This window comes from Balaenoptera physalus, assembly GCF_965194825.1.
Source record: "Balaenoptera physalus genome assembly, chromosome: X".
In the NCBI taxonomy this organism is placed as follows: Eukaryota; Metazoa; Chordata; class Mammalia; order Artiodactyla; family Balaenopteridae; genus Balaenoptera; species Balaenoptera physalus.
Window position 1 is genome coordinate 91,216,612 of NC_138903.1, and position 21,525 is coordinate 91,238,136.

General features: G+C 40.5%; 2 protein-coding genes and 1 long non-coding RNA gene across 5 annotated transcripts in view; 1 reads left to right on the plus strand and 2 right to left on the minus strand.

Annotated features, from left to right (window-relative positions):
- The window catches only part of BEX3 (brain expressed X-linked 3), a 265,627-nt gene that overhangs the window by 20,003 nt on the left and 224,099 nt on the right, over positions 1-21,525 (minus strand). The window lies entirely within an intron of this gene.
- On the minus strand, positions 1,307-3,141 carry TCEAL9 (transcription elongation factor A like 9). Of its 3 annotated transcripts, XM_082447831.1 has the most exons (3): positions 2,974-3,141; positions 2,400-2,473; positions 1,307-2,019 (listed from the first exon to the last, which is right to left on the minus strand). In XM_082447831.1, the coding sequence occupies exon 3, from the start codon at positions 1,940-1,942 to the stop codon at positions 1,628-1,630; it is 315 nt and encodes a 104-aa protein (XP_082303957.1). In that variant the 5' UTR covers positions 1,943-2,019; positions 2,400-2,473; positions 2,974-3,141; the 3' UTR covers positions 1,307-1,627. The 3 variants fall into 3 exon arrangements, with proteins under 3 accessions (XP_082303957.1, XP_082303958.1, XP_082303956.1); XM_082447832.1 differs by lacking the exon at positions 2,974-3,141 and having other exon boundaries at positions 1,307-2,016; positions 2,400-2,481; XM_082447830.1 differs by lacking the exon at positions 2,974-3,141 and having other exon boundaries at positions 2,400-2,481.
- On the plus strand, positions 11,172-14,066 carry LOC309652293. The gene is made up of 2 exons (XR_014258674.1): positions 11,172-12,394; positions 12,847-14,066. It is a non-coding gene; the product is annotated as an uncharacterized lncRNA (long non-coding RNA).

A 21,525-nucleotide genomic window follows, 5' to 3' on the forward strand; every position in this document is an offset into this window, starting at 1 on the left:
TTGGACCCTCATCTCACTCCAGCCAGAATCCAGACCGACCAGCAACCATCAGACTGTTGCAACCTTGAATGATAGTCTGGAGAGATTAATTGCCCCAAAAAGAGCATCACAGAGGAAAAATAATACACAACTGGCACAACTGTGAGCCACATATACATATATAGATACATATATAGTTATGAAGATTTGGATGCAGATATACGTACACAGTAAGTCTTACACAGCACTTCATACATTTCCAAGTAAGCATGGGAATATCCCGAAATCTTACTTGAACCTCCCTTTAAAAATTTACACAGGTCTAAGGGTATCTTTTGAGCTGGTGAGGAGGGCCTGCCACCAGTCTTTTGGGAGAGATTGCTCACCCTAAGGAAATAAGAGTCAGGAAAATAAAACCAATCTTTAGGCTCATAAGCAACTCTGACTAAAGCATAATGTCTGTAACTCAGACTTATCTTCTGGTCCCACCCCCAAAGAGACCCATTGTGTCCGAGTCTTATGGGGAAGAGGGGGTCTGTGATTAAAATCCCAAAGTTGCCAAGGTACCAATAAGATATCACAGCCCAAGTGGCCCTGCATAAATGTCTATCTAAATTTAAGAGATGGGCGTTTCCCCCACTTCTGTAGAGGTCAGACTGGAGTCAGTCCATTGGGGGTTCCAAAGAAATATGTTGGGCTTCACTATTTGAGATTTCTAGCACATCAGCAGTGTTAGGGGCCTGAGAAGTACAGAACCTGAATGAAGGGGCAGAAATACCCAATACACATGGTAGTATCAAGGGGAGGAGGATGGAAGGTTGGGCAGGCACAGCAGGGGAGAAACACAAAGGTAGTGCCCACCTAACAGTTGTCTGGATTTGTTCTTAAGCACAGGTGAGAACTACTTTCTCCCTCCAAAATACCTGAAATAAATCTCTTAGGAGGTGGGATCCTGCATGAGCAGATGGGAACAAAAGCTTGTCAAATATAGTTCACAGTCGCTACCTTATTTAGTCCTCATAAGATCCCTGAAAGTTCTTTATTATCTCTATTTTGCAGATGAGAAAAGATGTAAAATTTATTCTTCTAGCTAAGTGGTCTGGTGGTAATTTGGAGTTCACATTTGCTTCTAAAATTCTGCCATTAAATATTGTGTCCCAATGCCTTTAGAAATATACTCAGTACTGTTGTTTACTCCTTTTTTTAAATAAACCTTTTATTATTTTTAACAATAATGTGTGTACATTCTAGGAATAAGGAAAAATACAAATAAGCTGAATAAAAAAATCACTCATAATCCTACCACTGACTGTACTTTTTGTCTTTCATCCTTCACATGTTCTTCTGTGCATATATGTAATATACAAATGTACTCTTCCCTTTCAAAAATACGATATTCACATATTACTTAGCAACTTTTTTTTCATTTTATATCCTGTCAGGAACCTCTTTTTGTACAAATGAGTAAAGTTCTCTTATTAAAAGGCAAAGACTTGTAGATTGGTTTGAAGTAAAATAAACAATGAGATGCATCTAAAACCACTAATAGCAACAAGTTAAAAGTAGAAAGATGGACAAAGGTGTATTGGGAAAACGCAAATCAAAAGAAAGTAATGTTAACATCAGGAAAAATAAAAATCAAGGTAAACTACATTAAATAGGGGTAAGGATGGTTTCGATTAACCTTCCAACGCATCACTATAAGTTTGTTTCTTACTCTCCTTATCTCGTCTAATTCATTCACTTCTCTAAACATATCTTCCTTGCTTAAATGCCTGTTGTGTATATCTTCTTTAAATTCCTGGAGAGACTGAATCAGCCTTTCTCTAAAAGTTCCTTCTGTTTTTTCCTCCCCCTCTGGCTCTTCCTCCTCCTCTGGCTTTTCCTCAGGCTTTGGCTCTTCCTCAAGTTTTGGTTCACTCTCATTTTCTGGTTTTCCTTCAATCTTTTGACAGGGTTTCATCTTGTATCTGTCTCTCTTCCTTCCGTTCCCTCTTCCTTTCTTTTTTTCTGCTTATTCTTCTTTGAAAACAACTACTTCTAGGAAACAAGAAGGAGACATTAAGTCAAAAGCTTGGTGAACGGACCAGTGCTCTGGACACAGGTCTCCGTATTTGCTTTTTGTGATTCAGAGCTATCACCAAATATTTTCCACTTGGGAGACTCAGTCTGCCATCTGGGTTTCCCCGAGCCTGCCGCTCCTACCCCCACTTTCCATCTCCTCACCGCCCTCGTCCCTCCCTCCAACCTTTTCCAAGGCTCTCCTCAACCATTTCTCCCGTCACAAGGCATAACGCAAGACCCTCCTAGAACAGAGTAGGCTGGGGGAAGGGGGGTGCGGGGGAAGAACAGGGGCCGACAACCTCAGTCCCTCCCTTGCCCACCTCCACCCCAGGGGTCTTTATATTTCCTTCACCTACCCGTACTGATCCGGTCAGTTTCTTCCTCGCCTTTTTTAGCCCTGCGTACTGCTACGAACAACAGACCTGCAGACCTGCGGACAAACGGGAAATGGGAGGGGGAGGGGGGAGGGGGGAGGGGGGAGGGTGGGGGTGGGGGTGGGGCGAGCGCTCAGTGGGCCGACCAGCACCACGCACTTTTCTCATTAAGGTTCTCGGTTATGGAAACTTTCCCACCTTCTTATTCCCGCATTTGTCCCCCTCTCCACAGTGCAAGTTAAGTCGAATTTTCCATCAGACAGGGAGTAGGAAAAGCAGATTATTTCCAAACTATCTTTAAGACTGAGGGGGGCGGTTGAGGGGTGGGTAGGTGTTGGGAAAGCGGTCTGAGGTGGCAGAGGATGATTATTTTTAAACTCTCACAGGTCTCCCTGTCCTTCTCCCGGGACCCCAGTCTCTTTCCCAAGGGTCACCATTTCCTGCAGACCTGGAGGTGGGAGGTGGAGAGATGGAATTGACCAGGGCTCCCTCAAGTCTCTGCTCTAGGCCACCCCCACCCTAGAAATTCCCAGACAGCACCTATTTTGCCACCAACCTGAAAAATTCCGGCAAGCTGACTCCTTCTCCTTCTCCTAGCCTCGGGCCCCACCGGCTGCGCTGCTGAAGCAAACTGGTACCCAGACGGGAACAAGGACCAGACTAGCAGGACTTCTGCACACGTCGACTCCTGGTCACGTGATATCTACGTCACCGGTGAGCTCGGGTCCCCAGTTTCCACTCCCACCAAAAGCGCGGCAGAAGTGGGCCGGCCCTCTGCCCCCTCCCCCCTTATACATTTGGCCCTTTCCATCCCAGAGGGGGAAAATGTTGTTTGCCTTTCTCTGATTACTAGGGAGGGGCTGCATCTTTTTCTGGAGCTACTAAACTTTTCTACTTTTTTCAAGAATTGTCTTTTCCTGCCTTCTGCTCCCAGGATTAAGAACTCCAACCTACATCCATCGCCCCTCCCCCAGCCTCCATTTCATCTGCAATCTAGTCCTTGGCTGTTGTGGAGCAGGGTTGGTTTGGCAGCAGGTTGTTTAAAAAAAAAAAAAAGGGTGGTGGGGGAAGCCTGGGACAGGAGTAAGATTTTTTAATGTAGTTTTTTACTTTATTCTTAATACTTTTCTATATTTTTTAAAAAGTAACTGAAGAAACCAAAATTCAGCTGAGTAAATGTGAAGAGCTAATTGGCTTTATACAACAATTCATGAACAGGGCAGCAACCCATCTAGCAGCTAGAAGGGCGCTCCCACGGGTTGTACAAAATGGAAGGTTTTTATAGGCAGAAGAGTGGGGCAAGGGAGCTATTAGCAAAATAAAAGAAAGGATTATTTTTAGGCCAGGACAACTTTTTGGGGGCCGAGGGGAGAGGAAGGGAGCAGCAAGGGTTTTATCATGCAGATTGCTTCTTCTTTCTCTGGGAGATGGAGGAGCCTATGCCACAGATTACCTTACTGTTGCTTGACCAGAAAATTCCAGACTGGTTGATTTAAGATTACATTTCTGGGAGAGGTTGAAACTGCAATTAGGTCAGGTATTAAATCTAGGTTTGGTATCATAGGCTTTAGCACAAGAGATGTGGTTTGGGGCCTGTGGTTTTCTTTTTAACAAATTTTTATCTTTTTATAGTCGGAAAAGACAAAGACAGAATTACTTTAGTTAAGTGAGGTAGTATGTGTACAGTCCTGAGAATAGTGCCTGGCATATGGTAAGTGCTTTAAAAATACAAACTATTATTATAATTATATTAAGATTTCGTTTGGGGAAAAGGATTCAAAATGACAAAAAGTAATGTCTGACTCCAGAGTCTTGGTGGTGGTATTTGCCAAGAAGTAATTGGTTTGGTCCTCTGGATGCCCTCTTCCCCAGGTAGTGAAGTGTCAACCGGGCAAGAAGATGTGCCAACTTGGAAACTTCACTTCTATCCTTCTAAACCACATTCTAGATACCTAGGACCCTAGAATATCCTGCCCAAAGCACCTGGAGCCCAAATGCAAGACCTGCTCATGCCTATTCTCCAGATCTATCCTCCTGAGAGTGACCCACATCCCCTGTGGGTTCACACTAGGGTTGGAGTAGATGATACAGCTGGAAAGGCAGAACCCCCTTCATATGAGGCCATTTGGAGAAAGGGCTAAAGGAAAGGGTGGACTGCCAGGCCAATAGGAGCTCAGAGAAGGCAAAGGCCAGTTAGCCCAAAATAGCCAGAGGAAGCCTCATGGAGGTAAAAGACCTTGACCTGGGCCTCACAGGGTGGGTAAGACCTAGATGGAGGGGGGAAGGAAAGAAGAGACCAGTCTGACTGAACCTAGGCCCTGTGGTCTTACCCTGGCCTGTCTCATGCTGCCTTGCTGGGTCAAGTCCACTCGTTCCTCCTGAAGGGTTTTATGTCTCTTGATGGTGGCTATTGTCCGAAAGCAGGTTCAATGCAAGCACTTTTTGACAAGCTCTGCACTACCCCCAAGGACTTTCTCACTTATTTCCAGGTTACAGAATCTGAATTGGTCAACCTTTATGGATAGTTCTTAGGCAGTTGCTAAGCACTTAAATATGCATTCCCTTTGAGCCTGTAAATCCATTCTTAGGTATTCACCCTGAGGAAATATTTAACAGTAGTCACAATGATTTACAACAACACCGTTAGTTTGTAGACCTGAATTCCTGGCATCAATCCTTTGAGTTGGACCTGAATATGCAAAGAGAAGCCACAGGTGAAAGGCAGCAATGAAGGAAAGAGAATTGTTCTAGGAAATAACAGACATGTGCCCAAGCATGTACATATGCACCTGCACATTCACACGTGTGTATGCATTCTCATAAACCAACGATTCTCCCAGATGAATTTGCTACAAGTTAAAGAAGGCAAACTTCATAATTCTGTTAAAACAATTCAAACTGCACCAACAGTATGTACCATTTAGAAATGGAGAATGACTATTAGGATATTCGACACAATTCTTTATAAAAGGTGCAATTAAGAAGCAAATTAGGGCTTCCCTGGTGGCGCAGTGGTTGAGAATCTGCCTGCCAATGCAGGGGACACGGGTTCGAGCCCTGGTCTGGGAAGATCCCACATGCCGCGGAGCGACTAGGCCCGTGAGCCACAATTGCTGAGCCTGCGCGTCTGGAGCCTGTGTTCCGCAATAAGAGAGGCCGCGATAGTGAGAGGCCCGCGCACCGCGATGAAGAGTGGCCCCCACTTGCCGCAACTAGAGAAAACCCTCGCACAGAAACGAAGACCCAACGCAGCCATAAATAAATAAATAATTTAAAAAAAGAAGCAAATTAAATAGATTACAATAGGGAACAGGTTAAATTAATTATGTAACAACCATATCAGAATTCTAAGAATTAAAATGAGATCTATTGAGAATATGAGTTAATTTTCCACCTATGCAATTAGAAAAAAATGAAAAATATTGATCATATTCAGAGTTGGTGAGGGTATGGAAAAGCAAACATTCACATGTGCTTTTGAGAATATAAAATAATATATGAATGTGAACTAAACTTATTGTGGTGATTTCGCAATATATACAAATACTGAATCACTGTGTTATACACCTGAAACTAATATAGTGTTATATGTCATTTATACCTCAATTTAAAAAGTAAAAGTACAAGCAAGATGCAAAAATAATAAAAGATAGAATAAAATAGTGCATTTCTGGAGGTCATTTTGGCAATATTAAACCTTAAAATATATGTGCTTTTGGACACATCACTTTCTCTTCTAGTGTTTTATCATGCTGAAATACTCCCATGACAAATATGGTCAATGTAGTAGTTGTGGTAATAGATTTTTTTAAAGGAAAAAACTAAATATTCCTAAAAGGGGATTGGCTTAAGAAAAGTTTGATAATTCACTAATGCAATACTATGCAGTGATGAAAAATAATAATGTGGAGTTATATTTACTCACATGAAAAAATGTCCAACATATATTGTTAAGAAAGAAGAAAAATTGAAGGTTAATATATGTGGTAGTACATGTTTGTCACAGCATACATATATTTATTTTTGTGTATTTAAAATATAAGTAAATAAAGAAATTCTACCATAGCATGATTAGTAAAGTCCACAAAATTCATTCCTGTAAAATTATGGGTTATATTATTGAGAGATGAATGAAATTACTGATGTGAGCCTATTTGGTTAGTGTGGTGGCCCCCAAACCGTAAGCTTATTCAGCTTTCTGCTTTCCGGAGAACTGCTTGTCTCTTTCTTGGTATGCACTCCTGACGCTGTGGTATTGAGCGTAAAAAAGGAAAATGGCTTGCAGCCAGTTTCGTTCCAGGTGCCTGCTCTGAATCTAAGAGCCCCTGGTTGTTCCCCAGAAGAAGGACGTGCTGCCCTGAGGGGGAAGTCTGTATCTCCAAAGAATGGCCCATAAGGCATGCTGACGCATAGATAGTGGTGCATAGATAGTGGTGCATAGATAGTGGTGCATAGATAGTGGGACAGAACTATGTGGAAATACAAGGTTTACTGATTTGTTGTTTAGTATTCGTTCCGTACTAAACCTATATATACATTCATGCTCTTTGAATAAACTTGCCTTGCAACCATCAGTTGTCTTGGCCCTTCTGACCCCATACTGGTGCTTTTCAGTTCCTTACCCCTCACCGCCAGGAACTTCTAGCTTTCTGCAGCCGGTCTGCGGCAAGTGGCGCCCAAACAGGGACCTGAGTGCGTGAGGCATTTCGGAAGATTTCAGGTAAGTAGAACTCTCGAGTGAGATAGTGTGGCCACAAGAAATAATTTCGTTTTTAGGACGGTAACTCGAGAAAGAGTCAGAAGTAAAATAATATGGGACAAAAGGGCTCTAAGGAGCGTGATTTATTTGCTCAGGTTTTGCTTTCAATGTTAAAAGCCCGTGGAACTAAGGTAACTACCTCACAACTTCTGGAATTTTTGCAATTAGTATATGATGCTTGTCCTTGGTTCCCTGAAGGAGGATCAGTGGACTTAACAATTTGGACTCGTGTAGGAGATGAATTATCTAAATATCATGAAGCTCATGGACCATCTTCTGTTTCAGTTTCCATTTTTAGCTTGTGGAATTTAATAAGAGATTGTTTTAATCCAATTTATGATTCAGTTCCAAAATTAACAGCTAAATCTGTAGAACATATTGCTGCAGTAGCTACTGCTCCTCCGTTGCCACCGAGGATAAACAGTGTTAATTCACTTGATGATGATGACTTTTCTTTTGATTTAGCGGGTGAAGAAACCAAATATGAGGCTGAAAAATATCCTGATGAAAATATTCTTCCGCGGTTACAGCAATTGCATGTCTCTGTCCCTATCCCTCCTAAGCTTAGTCCTTTACAACAAGCAGTACGGGGAGCTCTTAATAGAGGGGAGGATCCTTTATTCTGCTGCCCGGTGGTGGAACGACCCAATCCTCAAAATCCACAACAAAATAATCGGGAATATCAGCCTCTCTCCTTTAAGGTTTTGAAAGATTTAAAAGCAGCCTGTGCACAATATGGGCCTATAGCCCCTTTCACTATTACTATGTTGGATACTATTGCAACAGAAGCATTGCCTCCAGCAGACTGGAAATCTATTGCTCGTGCTTGTCTCACTGGTGGCGACTATTTACTTTGGAAATCAGAATATTATGAAAAGGCTGCTGAACAAGCTGAAAGAAATACTGCACATAATGTGCTAGTAAATTATGAGATGTTGATTGGGGAAGGACAACATCAGTTATTACAGGATCAATTAGCTTTCCCTTTTGTGGCTTATGCTCAGATCAATCATATAGCTCTACATGCATGGAAACATTTACCTGCCTCCACTAGGACTGAAGACCTTGCTAAAATAAGGCAAGGGGCAGATGAACCTTATGCTGATTTTGTGGCTAGAGTATTACAGGCTGTTAATAGAATTATTTCTGATGGTCCTTCTGGAGCAATTATCGTCAAACAATTGGCTTTCGAAAATGCTAATAATATTTGTCAAGCAGCTATACGTCCATGGAAAAGGAAAGGAAATTTAGAGGATTATATTCGAGTTTGTTCTGATATTGGATCATCTTACTTACAGGGAGCAGCTATAGCTGCAGCCCTAACTAAGGCAGGATTTAGGCCAAATGCTAAAAGTAAAAACTGTTTTAAATGTGGGAAGCCAGGTCATTTTGCAAAAAATTGTACTGTTGATACTCCTAATATGCCTATCGTAAATTCTGTGCCTCAAGGTAAATCTCCTCCTCCCACAATTTGTCCCCGATGCCAAAGAGGACGGCATTGGGCTAAAGAATGTCGATCAGTGACTCATAAAGATGGAACTCCCTTGTCGGGAAACTTCCGGAGGGGCCTGCTCCGGCCCCATCAAACAATTGGAGCAATGTCAATAATCCCCCCACACCCTGCTCCACCGCCTCCAGCTCAGACCTTTGTTCCTCAGGGAATGGAATCTCCTCCCTTCAAAGGGCCACGCCAAATAGTGCAGGACTGGACCTCTGTGCCTCCACCCAATTCTTATTAACCTCGGATATGGGACCCCAAGCCCTTCCTACGGGAACTTTTGGGCCTTTACCCCAGGGAACGGTTGGTATAATCCTTGGAAGAAGTAGTATGTCTATGAAAGGCTTAACTATTATTCCTGGGGTGATTGATGCTGATTATGAAGGGGAATTAAAGGTTATGGTTCAAACATCAAAAGGATCTTTTCTTATCATGCCTGGTATGCGAATAGCTCAGCTTCTATTAATTCCATACATACCAGAAGGAAAAATTTTACAACATAACAAAAGAGGAACTGGGGCTTTCGGTTCCTCTGATGCAGTTTACTGGATTCAACAAATTGGTAGGGAAAGACCACAATTGGTATTAAAAATAAATGGAAGGCCTTTTTCTGGGTTATTAGATACTGGTGCTGATGTTTCTGTTATTTCGTTTATACATTGGCCAAAAAATTGGCCCGTGCACCAAACCATTACACAGTTGCAAGGTATTGGCCAATCTAATTCTCCACAACAAAGTTCGCAATACCTACATTGGCAGGATGCTGAAGGTAATCAAGGAATATTCAAACCCTACGTATTGCCCGGATTGCCAGTTAACCTTTGGGGAAGAGATATATTACAACAAATGGGAATCCTATTGCTTAGTCCCAACCCTACTGTAACTAATATGTTGTTAAATCAAGGGTATGATCCTAGGAATGGTTTGGGAAAAAATCAACAGGGAAATAAATTACCCTTGCAGACTGATAATAAACGGGATAAAACAGGCGTGGGTTTTTTCTAGGGGCCTTGGATTCTCCTCCACCACATGCTGACCCTATAACTTGGATTTCTGATAATCCTGTCTGGGTGGACCAATGGCCCCTTTCTAAGGAGAAATTAATGGCGGCCCATAATATAATTAATGAACAGCTTGCTTTGGGCAGACTAGAAAAGTCTAATAGCCCTTGGAATACTCCTATATTTGTTATAAAAAAAAAATCGGGAAAATATCGTTTATTGCAAGATTTACGTGCTGTTAATCAAACTATGGTAATTATGGGAGCTCTGCAACCAGGTTTGCCTTCTCCTGCAGCCATACCTAAAAATTATATGATTATTATTATTGATCTTAAGGATTGCTTTTTTACTATTCCTCTATTTCCGGCTGATAAGTTGCGATTTGCTTTTAGCTTACCCTCTTTAAATTTTATAGAACCTATGCAACGTTATCAATGGAAAATGCTGCCTCAGGGTATGGCTAATAGTCCTACTTTATGTCAACAGTTTGTAGCTCAAGTTATTGCCCCTGTTCGTAAACAGTTCCCTCAGATATATTTTATTCATTATATGGATGACTTATTACTTGCTTATTCTGATAAACATATTTTACTTAAGGCTTATAATTCCTTTCAAAGTCATTTGTCACGATCAGGACTAGTCATTGCTGCTGACAAAGTACAGATGAACCCACCTTTCTCATATCTTGGTAAGTATATCACAAATTATAATATTACACCTCAGAAGATAGAGATACGGACTGACGTTCTTAAAACTTTAAATGATTTTCAAAAGTTATTAGGAGATATTAATTGGCTGCGACCTTCTTTAAAATTAACTACGGGTCAGTTACAGCCTCTTTTTAATATCCTAAAGGGAAGTCCTGATCCTTCTTCCCCTCGTATTTTAACTTCTGAAGCTCAACAAGCACTCAAGCTTGTAAACAAAGCAATACAATCTGCTCAGTTAACTAGAATTGAGCCTTCTTTACCTATACTATTAATAATCTGTGCTACGTCACATACCCCTACCGCCTTATTATGGCAAGAAACAGGAATTCTTGAATGGATTCATATGAAAAATACGCCTAATAAAGTCATTACACCTTATTATGAGTTAATAGCAACCCTTGTTCAATTGGGTCGTAGAAGACATATTCAGTTGGTAGGATATGAACCAAATTCTATTATTATACCTTATACTACTTATCAATAATTCTTGGCTATTATTTGTCTCTGATTTTTGGGCTCTTGCTTTTGCTGGATATTCAGGAATTATTGATAATCATTATCCTTCTAATAAGCTCCTTCATTTTGCTACTCAACATCTATTTATTTTTCCTAAAACTATCTGTTCAACTCCTATTCTCAATGCCCCAAATGTTTTTACTGATGGTTCTGCCAATGGCATCGCTGTTGTTATTTCTGATGACTTACTTCATAAAGAACAAACAGATCATACCTCTGCCCAACGAGTTGAATTACATGCGATTTCCTTGGCTTTTCAAATATTTTCACATTGTTCTTTTAATCTCTATACGGATAGCCATTATTTGGTTACTATTTTGCGTAACATAGAAACTGCTATAATTGGCAATACTGTTGATTCTCAATTGTTTCAGACTTTCTTTCAACTACAAAAGATTATTCGTCAGCATGACTTTCCTGTAGCCATATTACATATTCGAGCCCATTCAGGTCTCCCTGGCCCATTGTCTTTGGGAAATCAATTGGCTGACGAAAATACAAAGATTATAGGCTTAAGTTTATCTCAACCTCAGGATCTTGCTACTCAATCACATAATTTACATCATCAATCTGCTGCTATGCTTCAAAAACAATTCTCTATTTCTAGAGAAACAGCCCGATACATTGTTAAGTCCTGCTCTAAATGTTTACCCCACCTTCCTGTTCCACAATTTGGAGTCAATCCTCGGGGTTTACTCCCTCATCATCTTTGGCAAATGGATGTTACTCATATTCCCTCTTTTGGTAAATTACAATTTGTTCATGTAACTGTTGATACTTACTCTAATTTTATATGTGCTACGCCTTTGGCTGGGGAATCTACTAAATATGTAATTACTCATTTATTTCATTGTTTTGCATCTATGGGAATTCCTAAAGCTTTAAAAACAGATAATGCTCCAGGATATACGAGTAAAGCTTTTGCCAATTTTTGTGCAACTTTCCATATTTCACATAAAACAGGCATTCCCTACAATCCTCAGGGTCAAGGTATTGTAGAACGTGCCAACCAACAATTAAAAATTACATTACAAAAAATAAAAAAGGGGGAATATGATAGATCTCCTCAGATTATGCTTAATCATGCTTTATTTATTTTAAATTTTTTAACTTTAGATGCATTTAGTCACACGCCTTATGAACGATTGTTTACAGGTCTTTCTGGAACCCCTCCTGAAAAAGCGCTTGTTAAATGGAAAGATCCCATGACTAACCTTTGGCATGGACCAGACCCTGTTTTAGTATGGGGCCGAGGCCATGTTTGTGTTTTCCCTAGGGAAGCAGACTCTCCTAGGTGGCTCCCGGAGCGCTTGGTTCGACATTATCATGCCATCACCAATAAACACCCTGACTCGAAGAATGCATCGCCTGAGGCTCTCGCAATCGACCACAGCACACCCCAACCGGTTCCCCCGGCGGACGAGAAGAATGCAGCGACGGAGTAGGAGACAACTTGTCAGGGAGGCGAGGGGAGATCGAAATCAAATTACTTGGTATCAATTGCAATGTTTAGTATTTCAAGCACGTAGGATTATGGAGGAGAGTGCTCATCCTCGCTCTCCTCTTACCTTTTTTTTTAGCCATGATAGCTGTATTGGCAGCCCCACCTATAGAGGCTAAATCTTATTGGGCTTATGTACCCGATCCTCCTTTATTACAACCTGTTACATGGTCTGAAGCTGACCTTCCAATTTTCTATAATGATTCTACTTTTGGAAGAGTGCTAGGAAATTTGCCTATTACTAATACTTCTGTTAATTACTCTAATTGGTTTAATACTCCCCCTGTTTGTTTAAGTCCTATGAGTACCAATTCGGGTTGTGTTAAGGCTGTTGCTTTAGAACATGCTATTTCTTACCAAACCACTGTAAATTCTCAATTTTTTACTCATTTACGTAAAAATTATAAAGCTGTGGGATCTAATATTTGTCTTCCTTGCAAACAGACTGTTTCTAGACGAGAAGATTTATCCACCTTTGTATTTTGGTATAAGGATAACGTTCCCATTCACATGAATGCTAGAGTAACTAAGCTTGCTTCTAATACTTCGTTGGATCATTCTCTATGCATATATCGCTTGAGGATTGAAGATACTGGACATTATTTGTGTATTGAAACTACCATAGGTAATCAAGGGACGTTATTAGCTGGACATCAAATTACGGTCGTAAAGACTGTCACAGGACTACAATTTCCTGCTTTTATGGCTTCTGAATTCCCGCAGTTTGATTTTCCTGTTTGTAATGATACATGGACTAAAGCCTCTGTCTGGTGTACTTTAGATTATGATAATGGCACCATACTAGTTTCTTCTGTCCCCGTTAATAATAACAGCCTTGTTTTTTACAAGCAATGGGAATTCTGGAAACTTGCCTTATCCTTTTCTTATAGACCAGTGATTACTTGCGTCGCTCCTCCTTATGCTTTATTGATTGGAGATTTAATTGTAGAAAACACTATGAATCCTATAGGTTATAATATTACTTGTGTTAATTGTATCTTTAGTAGTTGTGTTTTGCCCGTTAAAGGATCTACATCTGTTATGATTATGAAGCAACCTTCTTATATAATGTTACCTGTTAATTTGTCTGAACCATGGTATCATAACACTGGCATGCAAGCCTGGCTGGAATTGACTGAAGCATTAAAACGACCAAAGAGATTTATAGGTGTTCTAATATGTGCAATCCTAGCCTTAGCAGCTTTAACTGCTACTGCGGCCACTGCTGGGATTGCTCTTTCACAAACTATTCACCAGGCTCATTATGTTAATCAGTTATCTAAAAATACTAGTGTAGCATTAGCCCTACAAAGTCATATTGATACCCAACTAAAAACGGAAGTAGATGAATTAAAAAATGTTCTAATAGGAATAGGGGATCAAGTTATGGCTTTAAAATTAAAAATGCGTTTGATTTGTCATGCCAAATATACCTGGATTTGTGTAACTCAACATTTATGTAATGATTCACAATGGGATTGGGAAAAAGTAAAAATGCATATATTAAGTGTATGGACTGATGGACACATTAGCCTTGATATTCAAAAGTTAAATGCCGAAATACAAGCTATTCAAGAGGCCCACCTGGACGAAGATGGACCCCAGAATTTGATTCAAGGATTATTAGATCAACTACAAGGGCTAAATCCGATACAATGGATTCATGGAGGGCTCTCAGGCCTGATATCAATTGGTGTACTACTTTTATTGGTGATCGGTTTATTACCTTGTGTTGTTAGATTTGTAATGGGGCGCTTCGCTGTCTTGCGTCAGGATGTTCATGGCTTAAAACTACATTATCAAGCTTTAAAAAATAATAAAAAAGGGGGAAATGTGGTGGCCCCCAAGCTGTAAGCTTATTCAGCTTTCTGCTTTCCGGAGAACTGCTTGTCTCTTTCTTGGTATGCACTCCTGACGCTGTGGTATTGAGCGTAAAAAAGGAAAATGAAAATGAAAAAAAAAAAAAAGGAAAATGGCTTGCAGCCAGTTTCGTTCCAGGTGCCTGCTCTGAATCTAAGAGCCCCTGGTTGTTCCCCAGAAGAAGGACGTGCTGCCCTGAGGGGCAAGTCTGTATCTCCAAAGAATGGCCCATAAGGCATGCTGACGCATAGATAGTGGTGCATAGATAGTGGTGCATAGATAGTGGTGCATAGATAGTGGTGCATAGATAGTGGTGCATAGATAGTGGTGCATAGATAGTGGTGCATAGATAGTGGGACAGAACTATGTGGAAATACAAGGTTTACTGATTTGTTGTTTAGTATTCGTTCCGCACTAAACCTATATATACATTCATGCTCTTTGAATAAACTTGCCTTGCAACCATCAGTTGTCTTGGCCCTTCTGACCCCATACTGGTGCTTTTCAGTTCCTTACCCCTCACCGCCAGGAACTTCTAGCTTTCTGCAGCCGGTCTGCGGCAGGTTAGCTCGCTGCACAACCCAAGTCCATTAGAGACTCGCTGTGTTTTGATGGCACCTCATAACAGTTGTTTACTCAGCACTCAAGCTTAAACATCATCCTTACGTTTTCCCCTTTCCCCATGCCCATCGCCAATCATGTTATATCCAGTGTCAAGTTACTGTGGAGTCTTACTGTGTTTCTCTATCATATTAGAAATTTGAATGAATATATACTGAACTATTCCGATAGGATATATTTGAAATGAGTAGTCAATATAAAAGGAACTTTTCCTTTCTAAGTGTTGCATTTATATATTTAAAATGTATCTTTAATAGGCATGCATTAATTAATAACATTCAAAAAAATGATTGAGATAAAACTTTGAAAACATGCAGAAGAAATAAAATATCTGACAAATATAAGATAGTCATATATATATATAGAAATGAAAGTGTTTTTATGATATATTGGTAGGTGAAAAAAGCAGATTATAAATGGTAACCTGCAGAAGGTCCCATTAAAAAATAATATATATGAGTAGATATTTATATGTATACACCAGAATATTAGAAGTGGGTATGATTGGGTGATTGGTGGGCATATAGGTGATTTATATATTATTTTATATACTTCTTTGTAGATTCTTCTACATTTTCTCAGTGGGTATGTGTAAATTCTATAATAAAGAATAGTCTGCAAACAGTATGACCTTAGCTTATGACACACATTTCGCATATATACTTCTCTGTAGCGGAGCAGAATTTGATTCAAGGCCTCCACTACCTGTTTGAGGTGTGGGCTCCTTGCAGTGGTTGAATGCCTCACATTTGCTTCCCTTGCCCCATTAGTGACTAGTATCCATTAAAACAAGGCTCTCCTCCCCATGCTCTGGCTATACCTCCCTCCAATTCAAGTTTGAGATAGTCAAGCTGTAGTACTAGTCATACATTGGACAGGAGGTATCTCTTTCCAAATTTCACCTTGTGAGAAATCATTTCTTTAGGAAATTTTTTTGCTAGGAAAAGTAATATTGTTGGCACTAATATAATATTTTAAGCAGATTATAAAATAGTCTTAATTACCAATTCAATGCTTTTAAAAATATATATGAATAGAGCAAGAAAGGATTGTATTTCTGGCTTTGCTCGACAAATGGCATTTATGTATAGTTCCTTGACTTTTTTTCAGTGAAAATGTTTTACTTTTGCAAATAAAGGCAATAAATACTATTTAAAAGCAGGTTATAAAACAATGTGTATAAAATTATTCGTTATATTTAAAAACACACACAGAAGGAAAGAAAACCCTCAAAATCTACACTCAATTTCATTTATTTCATGACTCTCAAACATACATTATTCCCTAAGGAAATATTTCTAAAAGTAAAATTGCTAGGTCTAAAAGTCTGAAAAATCTTATGATTTTTTTATGTGTATTGCCTGAAGGGCCAGCAAGATAATTTAACAAATTTACACGTGTACTTACAGCCCATGTGGATGTTCTCATATAAAATGGATGGTATTTTTTTTTTAATTCCCCAATTTGACAAGGGAATAAGAGTACCTTGAAGTTTTAATTTGTATATATATATATTTTAAGAAGTAAAACTTTCTTTATTCATAGATGACATGATTGCCAATTTAGAAAATCCTACAGTCTACAAAAAAGCCACCAGAACTAATGAGTACAGTAGACCTGTAGATAGGATATCAATTATATTTCTAAATACTGAAGCTGAATAACTTACACTTATTTTCCACATAGATGTCTTCTTTGGTCATTACCCTATTGATGGCTTTTCACCAGTTTTCAGGCAGTGATAACTACTGTTGTTTTGTTGATTTTTAAGGAACATTTTATTACAGATAGATAACTATCATTTCAGTTAGTCTCATTGGTTGTAAGGAATAGAGACTTAGGCCAGCTCAGCTGAGGCAGATCCATGGTGAGAATTTATGAGATGGTAAAGAAGACTACGATCTTGAGGAAATCTGAGAATTGACAGCCAGTTTCGAATGGACCTCTAGAAGTTAGGCCTGAGCATTTTTAGTGTTCTGCCATTAACTTGGTTCAGCTGTGGACCCAGTCTCTTCTCCCTTCCTCTCACATCCCCCACTTCTCCTTTGTCTTGTCTCTACTTCATAGCTTCAGCTTCCCCATAATGTTGCCCTGCTCATGTATCAGGCTTTCTCAGGTTCCTAAGGTACAAACCCTCTTCCCACAAAAGTGCATGTACCCCACTCACCCCAAACTTGGACAAATTTGCATAGAATTTCAGGTGGTCCACAGACTTCCCTAGTTGAGAACACCTGGTCTAGGTTAATTAATATGGTCAGCTGGTGAGAGTTCCTTGGACACTGGCCTAAGCCTGGTTGAGGGGCCATCAGGATGGGGATGGACTAGCAGGCAGCAACCCTACTGCAGGGCTAGACTCCTCCTGGGTTTCCTGGAGGTAAAGAGGCCAGAGGTGAGAGGCCTAGCAGGCTGCATCCCTCTACAGAACATAACTGAACTAATTAGTATTTATGAAGATTAAAAACTCCTCAAAGTGGAAGAGATAGATTATTTTTCTAAAATGACAAAAATAAGACACTTACTAAGGCTCTACAGGGATTAATTTCTGAACATGTAAAATGTTGATTTGTTTTAGAAAAATTTAGGTTTAAAAATTTCAAAATAATTAGCCTGTTTTTTTAAAGCTATTTGGGAAGTATCACTAGAAGCATTCTGTAAATGATAAATATAAACATGACCAAGTTATGAAGGATTTCCTATTTAGTAGAAAATCTTATATTTTATTGTAAATTACTTTTCTCCCCAAAGAGTATGTCTTAAAGATTGTGAACAATTAATATGTTTTAAAAAATTGCTCTTTCCTTTGTAGCTGATGGAAAATATTTTCTTTCTTTTTTTAAAAATTATTTTGTGTCCCTCATGACTTTTAAAGAGGGCTCCTTTTTTAAAATTTATTTTATGTATTTATTTTTGGCTGCGTTGGGTCTTCGTTGCTGTGCGTGGGCTTTCTCTAGTTGTGGTGAGTGGGGGCTACTCTTCGTTGTGGTGTGCAGACTTCTCATTGCGGTGGCTTCTCTTGTTGTGGAGCACCGGCTCTAGGCGCACGGGCTCAGTAGTTGTGGCACGTGGGCTTCAGTAGTTGTGGCTCGCGGGCTCTAGAGCACAGGCTCAGTAGTTGTGGCGCACGGGCTTAGTTGCTCTGCGGCATGTGGGATCTTCCCGGATCAGGGCTCGAACCCGTGTCCCCTGCCTTGGCAGGCGGATTCTTAACCACTGCGCCAGCAGGGAAGCCGGATGGAAAATATTTTCTATTTGATATATGTTAAGTTAGCCAAATAACAAAGCACTCAAACGAAAAGAGAAGTCTTAGGATGAACACCCATACTCTTCCTCCCCCCAACATGTAAGTATCGTATTTCTGAAATGTAAAAACAAAGCATTTTAAATTAAAAAATTGGAACATAAAAGTACATAGAAGAAAGATAATGTTCCACTTTCCACTCCCAGCCTCCTTTCCTGATACCTAGCTTTCTGGCCATTTAGGTGCAGGTAAGGGCTTCAGGGGGAAAATAATAATGACTACCAGGAGAGGAGGTTCTGGGGAGGAGCAGGTTGGGGAGCAGTTAGAACAGGGGAAAGGGCTAATCCCACAAGAAGATTAAGTGGACAATAACTCCAAGAGAAAATGCTGCCTCTCTCTTATACTACATCTGACCTCCTGAAATGCCAAGGTGGAAAAAGAGACATTCCAGATCCAGGGTGACAAGAGGAGGAGGGGTTGAGGGTTCCCGCTGCCTTGCTTGGCAGGATCGGGAACCTGAACTCCCTTAGTGTCACTTGATGAGAGTCTACCTGGGCCCAAATCCCTTTCTTCCTGTCTTTTGTATCCTCTGAGTAATGATTCCTGTTGCAGAGGAGGAAAAACTTCTGGTCAAGGAATGGGGGGAAAAGCAACGGTCCAGGAACGCTGTAAGTCTGTGTTCCGACTGAAGAAGCTTGGGGTAAGCCTGGCACCAGGATGGCTGGGGACTGAGGGCAGAATCCTCAAGTGGGTCAGAGTCTGTTTTCTGGTCACACCTTCCTTACCCAAAGTCCATTTTGAGTGGTCCTGGGGGCAAGCAGTTTATGAATATGGACACAGGTATATGCTGGAAAGCTTTCCACTCAGCCCCTGCTCCCAGTGTCCCACACCCATTTTGGTGCCAAACATTTTGGTAGTAGGAGTGGGGAAACCAATCACCGGAGGAGGAAACAAAGAGACACAGAGAGCGAAAGTTTTACTCTAAATAGTCACCCCTCGTCCACCATTGTGGGTATTTAAAAGAGGAGGAGTACCAAAGGCTGAGGATGGCTATGGATAAAGGAGGGACAAAGTTGGGATATATAGTTTTGGGAGACGCCGGGCGGGTCCGGGAAGGGCCGGGCGGCTGCAGGTCCGCACTGAGTTCTTGCTGCAGCCCCCGCTTCACCGACCCCAACCATCCGCAAGTCTGAGGTTCGTCGGGTCAGGCGAGAATGCGGCGGCGGCGGAGGAGACAGCAAGGAAAGGCGCAGTCGATGCGAGGGACAGTGGTGGGGGGCGGGAACAGAGCCCAGCCTGAAGCTCCCCTCCGGATCCTCCCTTTTTGTGCCCGCATACGCCTGGGGAAGCATCTACGTACAGGAAAAAATGGTGAGTTTTAAAGGAGGAAGGAGAGGGAAGCGTGCGGGAAGACGGAGCTCCGTCTGGAGGCCCCCTGGACGGCGCACGAGTCCTCTTAGGTGGGAAAAATAGAATTTCAGAAACCATTGAAATCTGAATCTTGAAAGGTGCATAGTAGGGCCTCTGTCCTCGGTGCTGATCTTCCCGTCAAGCATTCAGTCCTTTCGCTTGCCTCTTGTCTCCTACGAGTAATGGAGTCCAAAGTAGAATAAGCAGGGGGAAAAAAACCTCAACATGGAAAATGTTCCCCAGGAAAAAAAGGAAAAGGAAAAAGAAGGAGGAGATCCTGCCCCTGTGGAGAACGGAGAGGAAGCTCGCCCTGTGGGAGGGAATGAAAGCTAGAAGCCTGAAGGCAATATTAGAAGGGGTTGGGCTCTGCTTTCCCAGGATTTTAGGCTTGTCAATAACATTAACGTGATAGACATAGACGGAGATGCAGATGATACCGAAAGGTTCACGGAAAAGATGAGAGAGTTAAACTCAGGACAATGAAGTTAAGGTATAGTTTATCTGGCCTTAGTAGGACCACCCTCATCATTGCCACCATGAGGAATTTTTCCTTATGCCTTGAAAACTGAGGTTTTCTCTGAGGTTAATACTTTTCAACCTTGTTTTCTGTTTATTTGCCTTTTCTTGGTGTAATTTTACTCATTCAATTGCTTCAAAACTTTCAGTACTGTCAGCATCTATTTGAATATTGAATTCAGACCAAATCCACAAGTTTTTCTTTGTCAGCAGAGGTGTTTCACCCATTTGAATAGAAAGATGTTCATTGTGTGTTTCAAAAGTGAAAAAAAAGTTAGAAAGCAGTGTGTAAATTTATCGTTGCTTCATTTTAGAGCATATATATTTATGTATTACATATATTAACAATGAGTCTTAAAGTATATATACTAAAATGTGGGTGTTTATCTTTAGATGGCATAATTTTGAATGATTTAATTTCTTTCTCTTTGATAACTGTATTTTCCCCAAATTTGTATTTATTACTTACACCCTTAAATGTAATAAAAGTAACAAAAGTCATGTGTCAATCAGCTTTTTAAACAAGTGTCATTTAATAAAAACTTGTTAAAAGAACAAAAAATGCATTTCAAGGTTTTTTTTTTTAGAATTTCTTTTTTAGCAATATAACCCTAGTATTTATCACCCTGACATTCTTTTAAAGGGTCACCCTTGTCATTCATGAAAAGAGAATACTCTTTACCTCCCAGGGCTGCTGAGCGGATCAGATGAGGTACCCTATGTGTGAACTTTGTTGGCTTGGACCCTACCTGACTCCCCTGCCCTTTCAGAACCCTGGACTGCAATGATACTTAGGGAGAACTGAGGGATATCTAACCTATGCCCAGGGACAATTTCAGGCAACTGAGAAGTAGGTGCCACCCTCCTCTGGATACTGCCATGTCTTCTAGACTCTACTGTCATTTCTCCTTCATCTTATTCCTTCTGCTGACAGAGGTTTTGGAGTCCTCAAGGTGACAAAGCCTTACTGATTTCTGTGAGATCATTGTTACACTTATGAAGGTGGGTACTACACAAAAGTGCCTCAGCAAATAATGTCTTAGCCAAGTTCTTAGTAAAAACAGGAATTTCTTATTTTACTTATAGGTCCTCTGCTCTCTAGGGACTCAGACATGATTCCATTTGGGTGGAGAGTGCTGGGTTAAGACATGAATAAAACAAAATGATGACTTGAACAGTTGGAGTCAGCTACTTACTACCTTAATTATAATAAAGACTATATATTTTTTCTGCTAGTAAAAATTTACAAGAATAATCTCCAGATGGTGACAACATTGACTTTCTGCCTGCCATGTTATTTCCAGAGGTGACTTCTCTCTCAGGACACTCTACAGTCTCTCATATAAAAATTCTCGGCAGACCCACTCACTAGGGCAACAGACACACATGAAGTATATAAACTACAGAGATATTCACTTTCTTTGATCAAAACTGAGTAACATTAGCCAAATCTGATATTATCCCTACCTGAAAGAGTT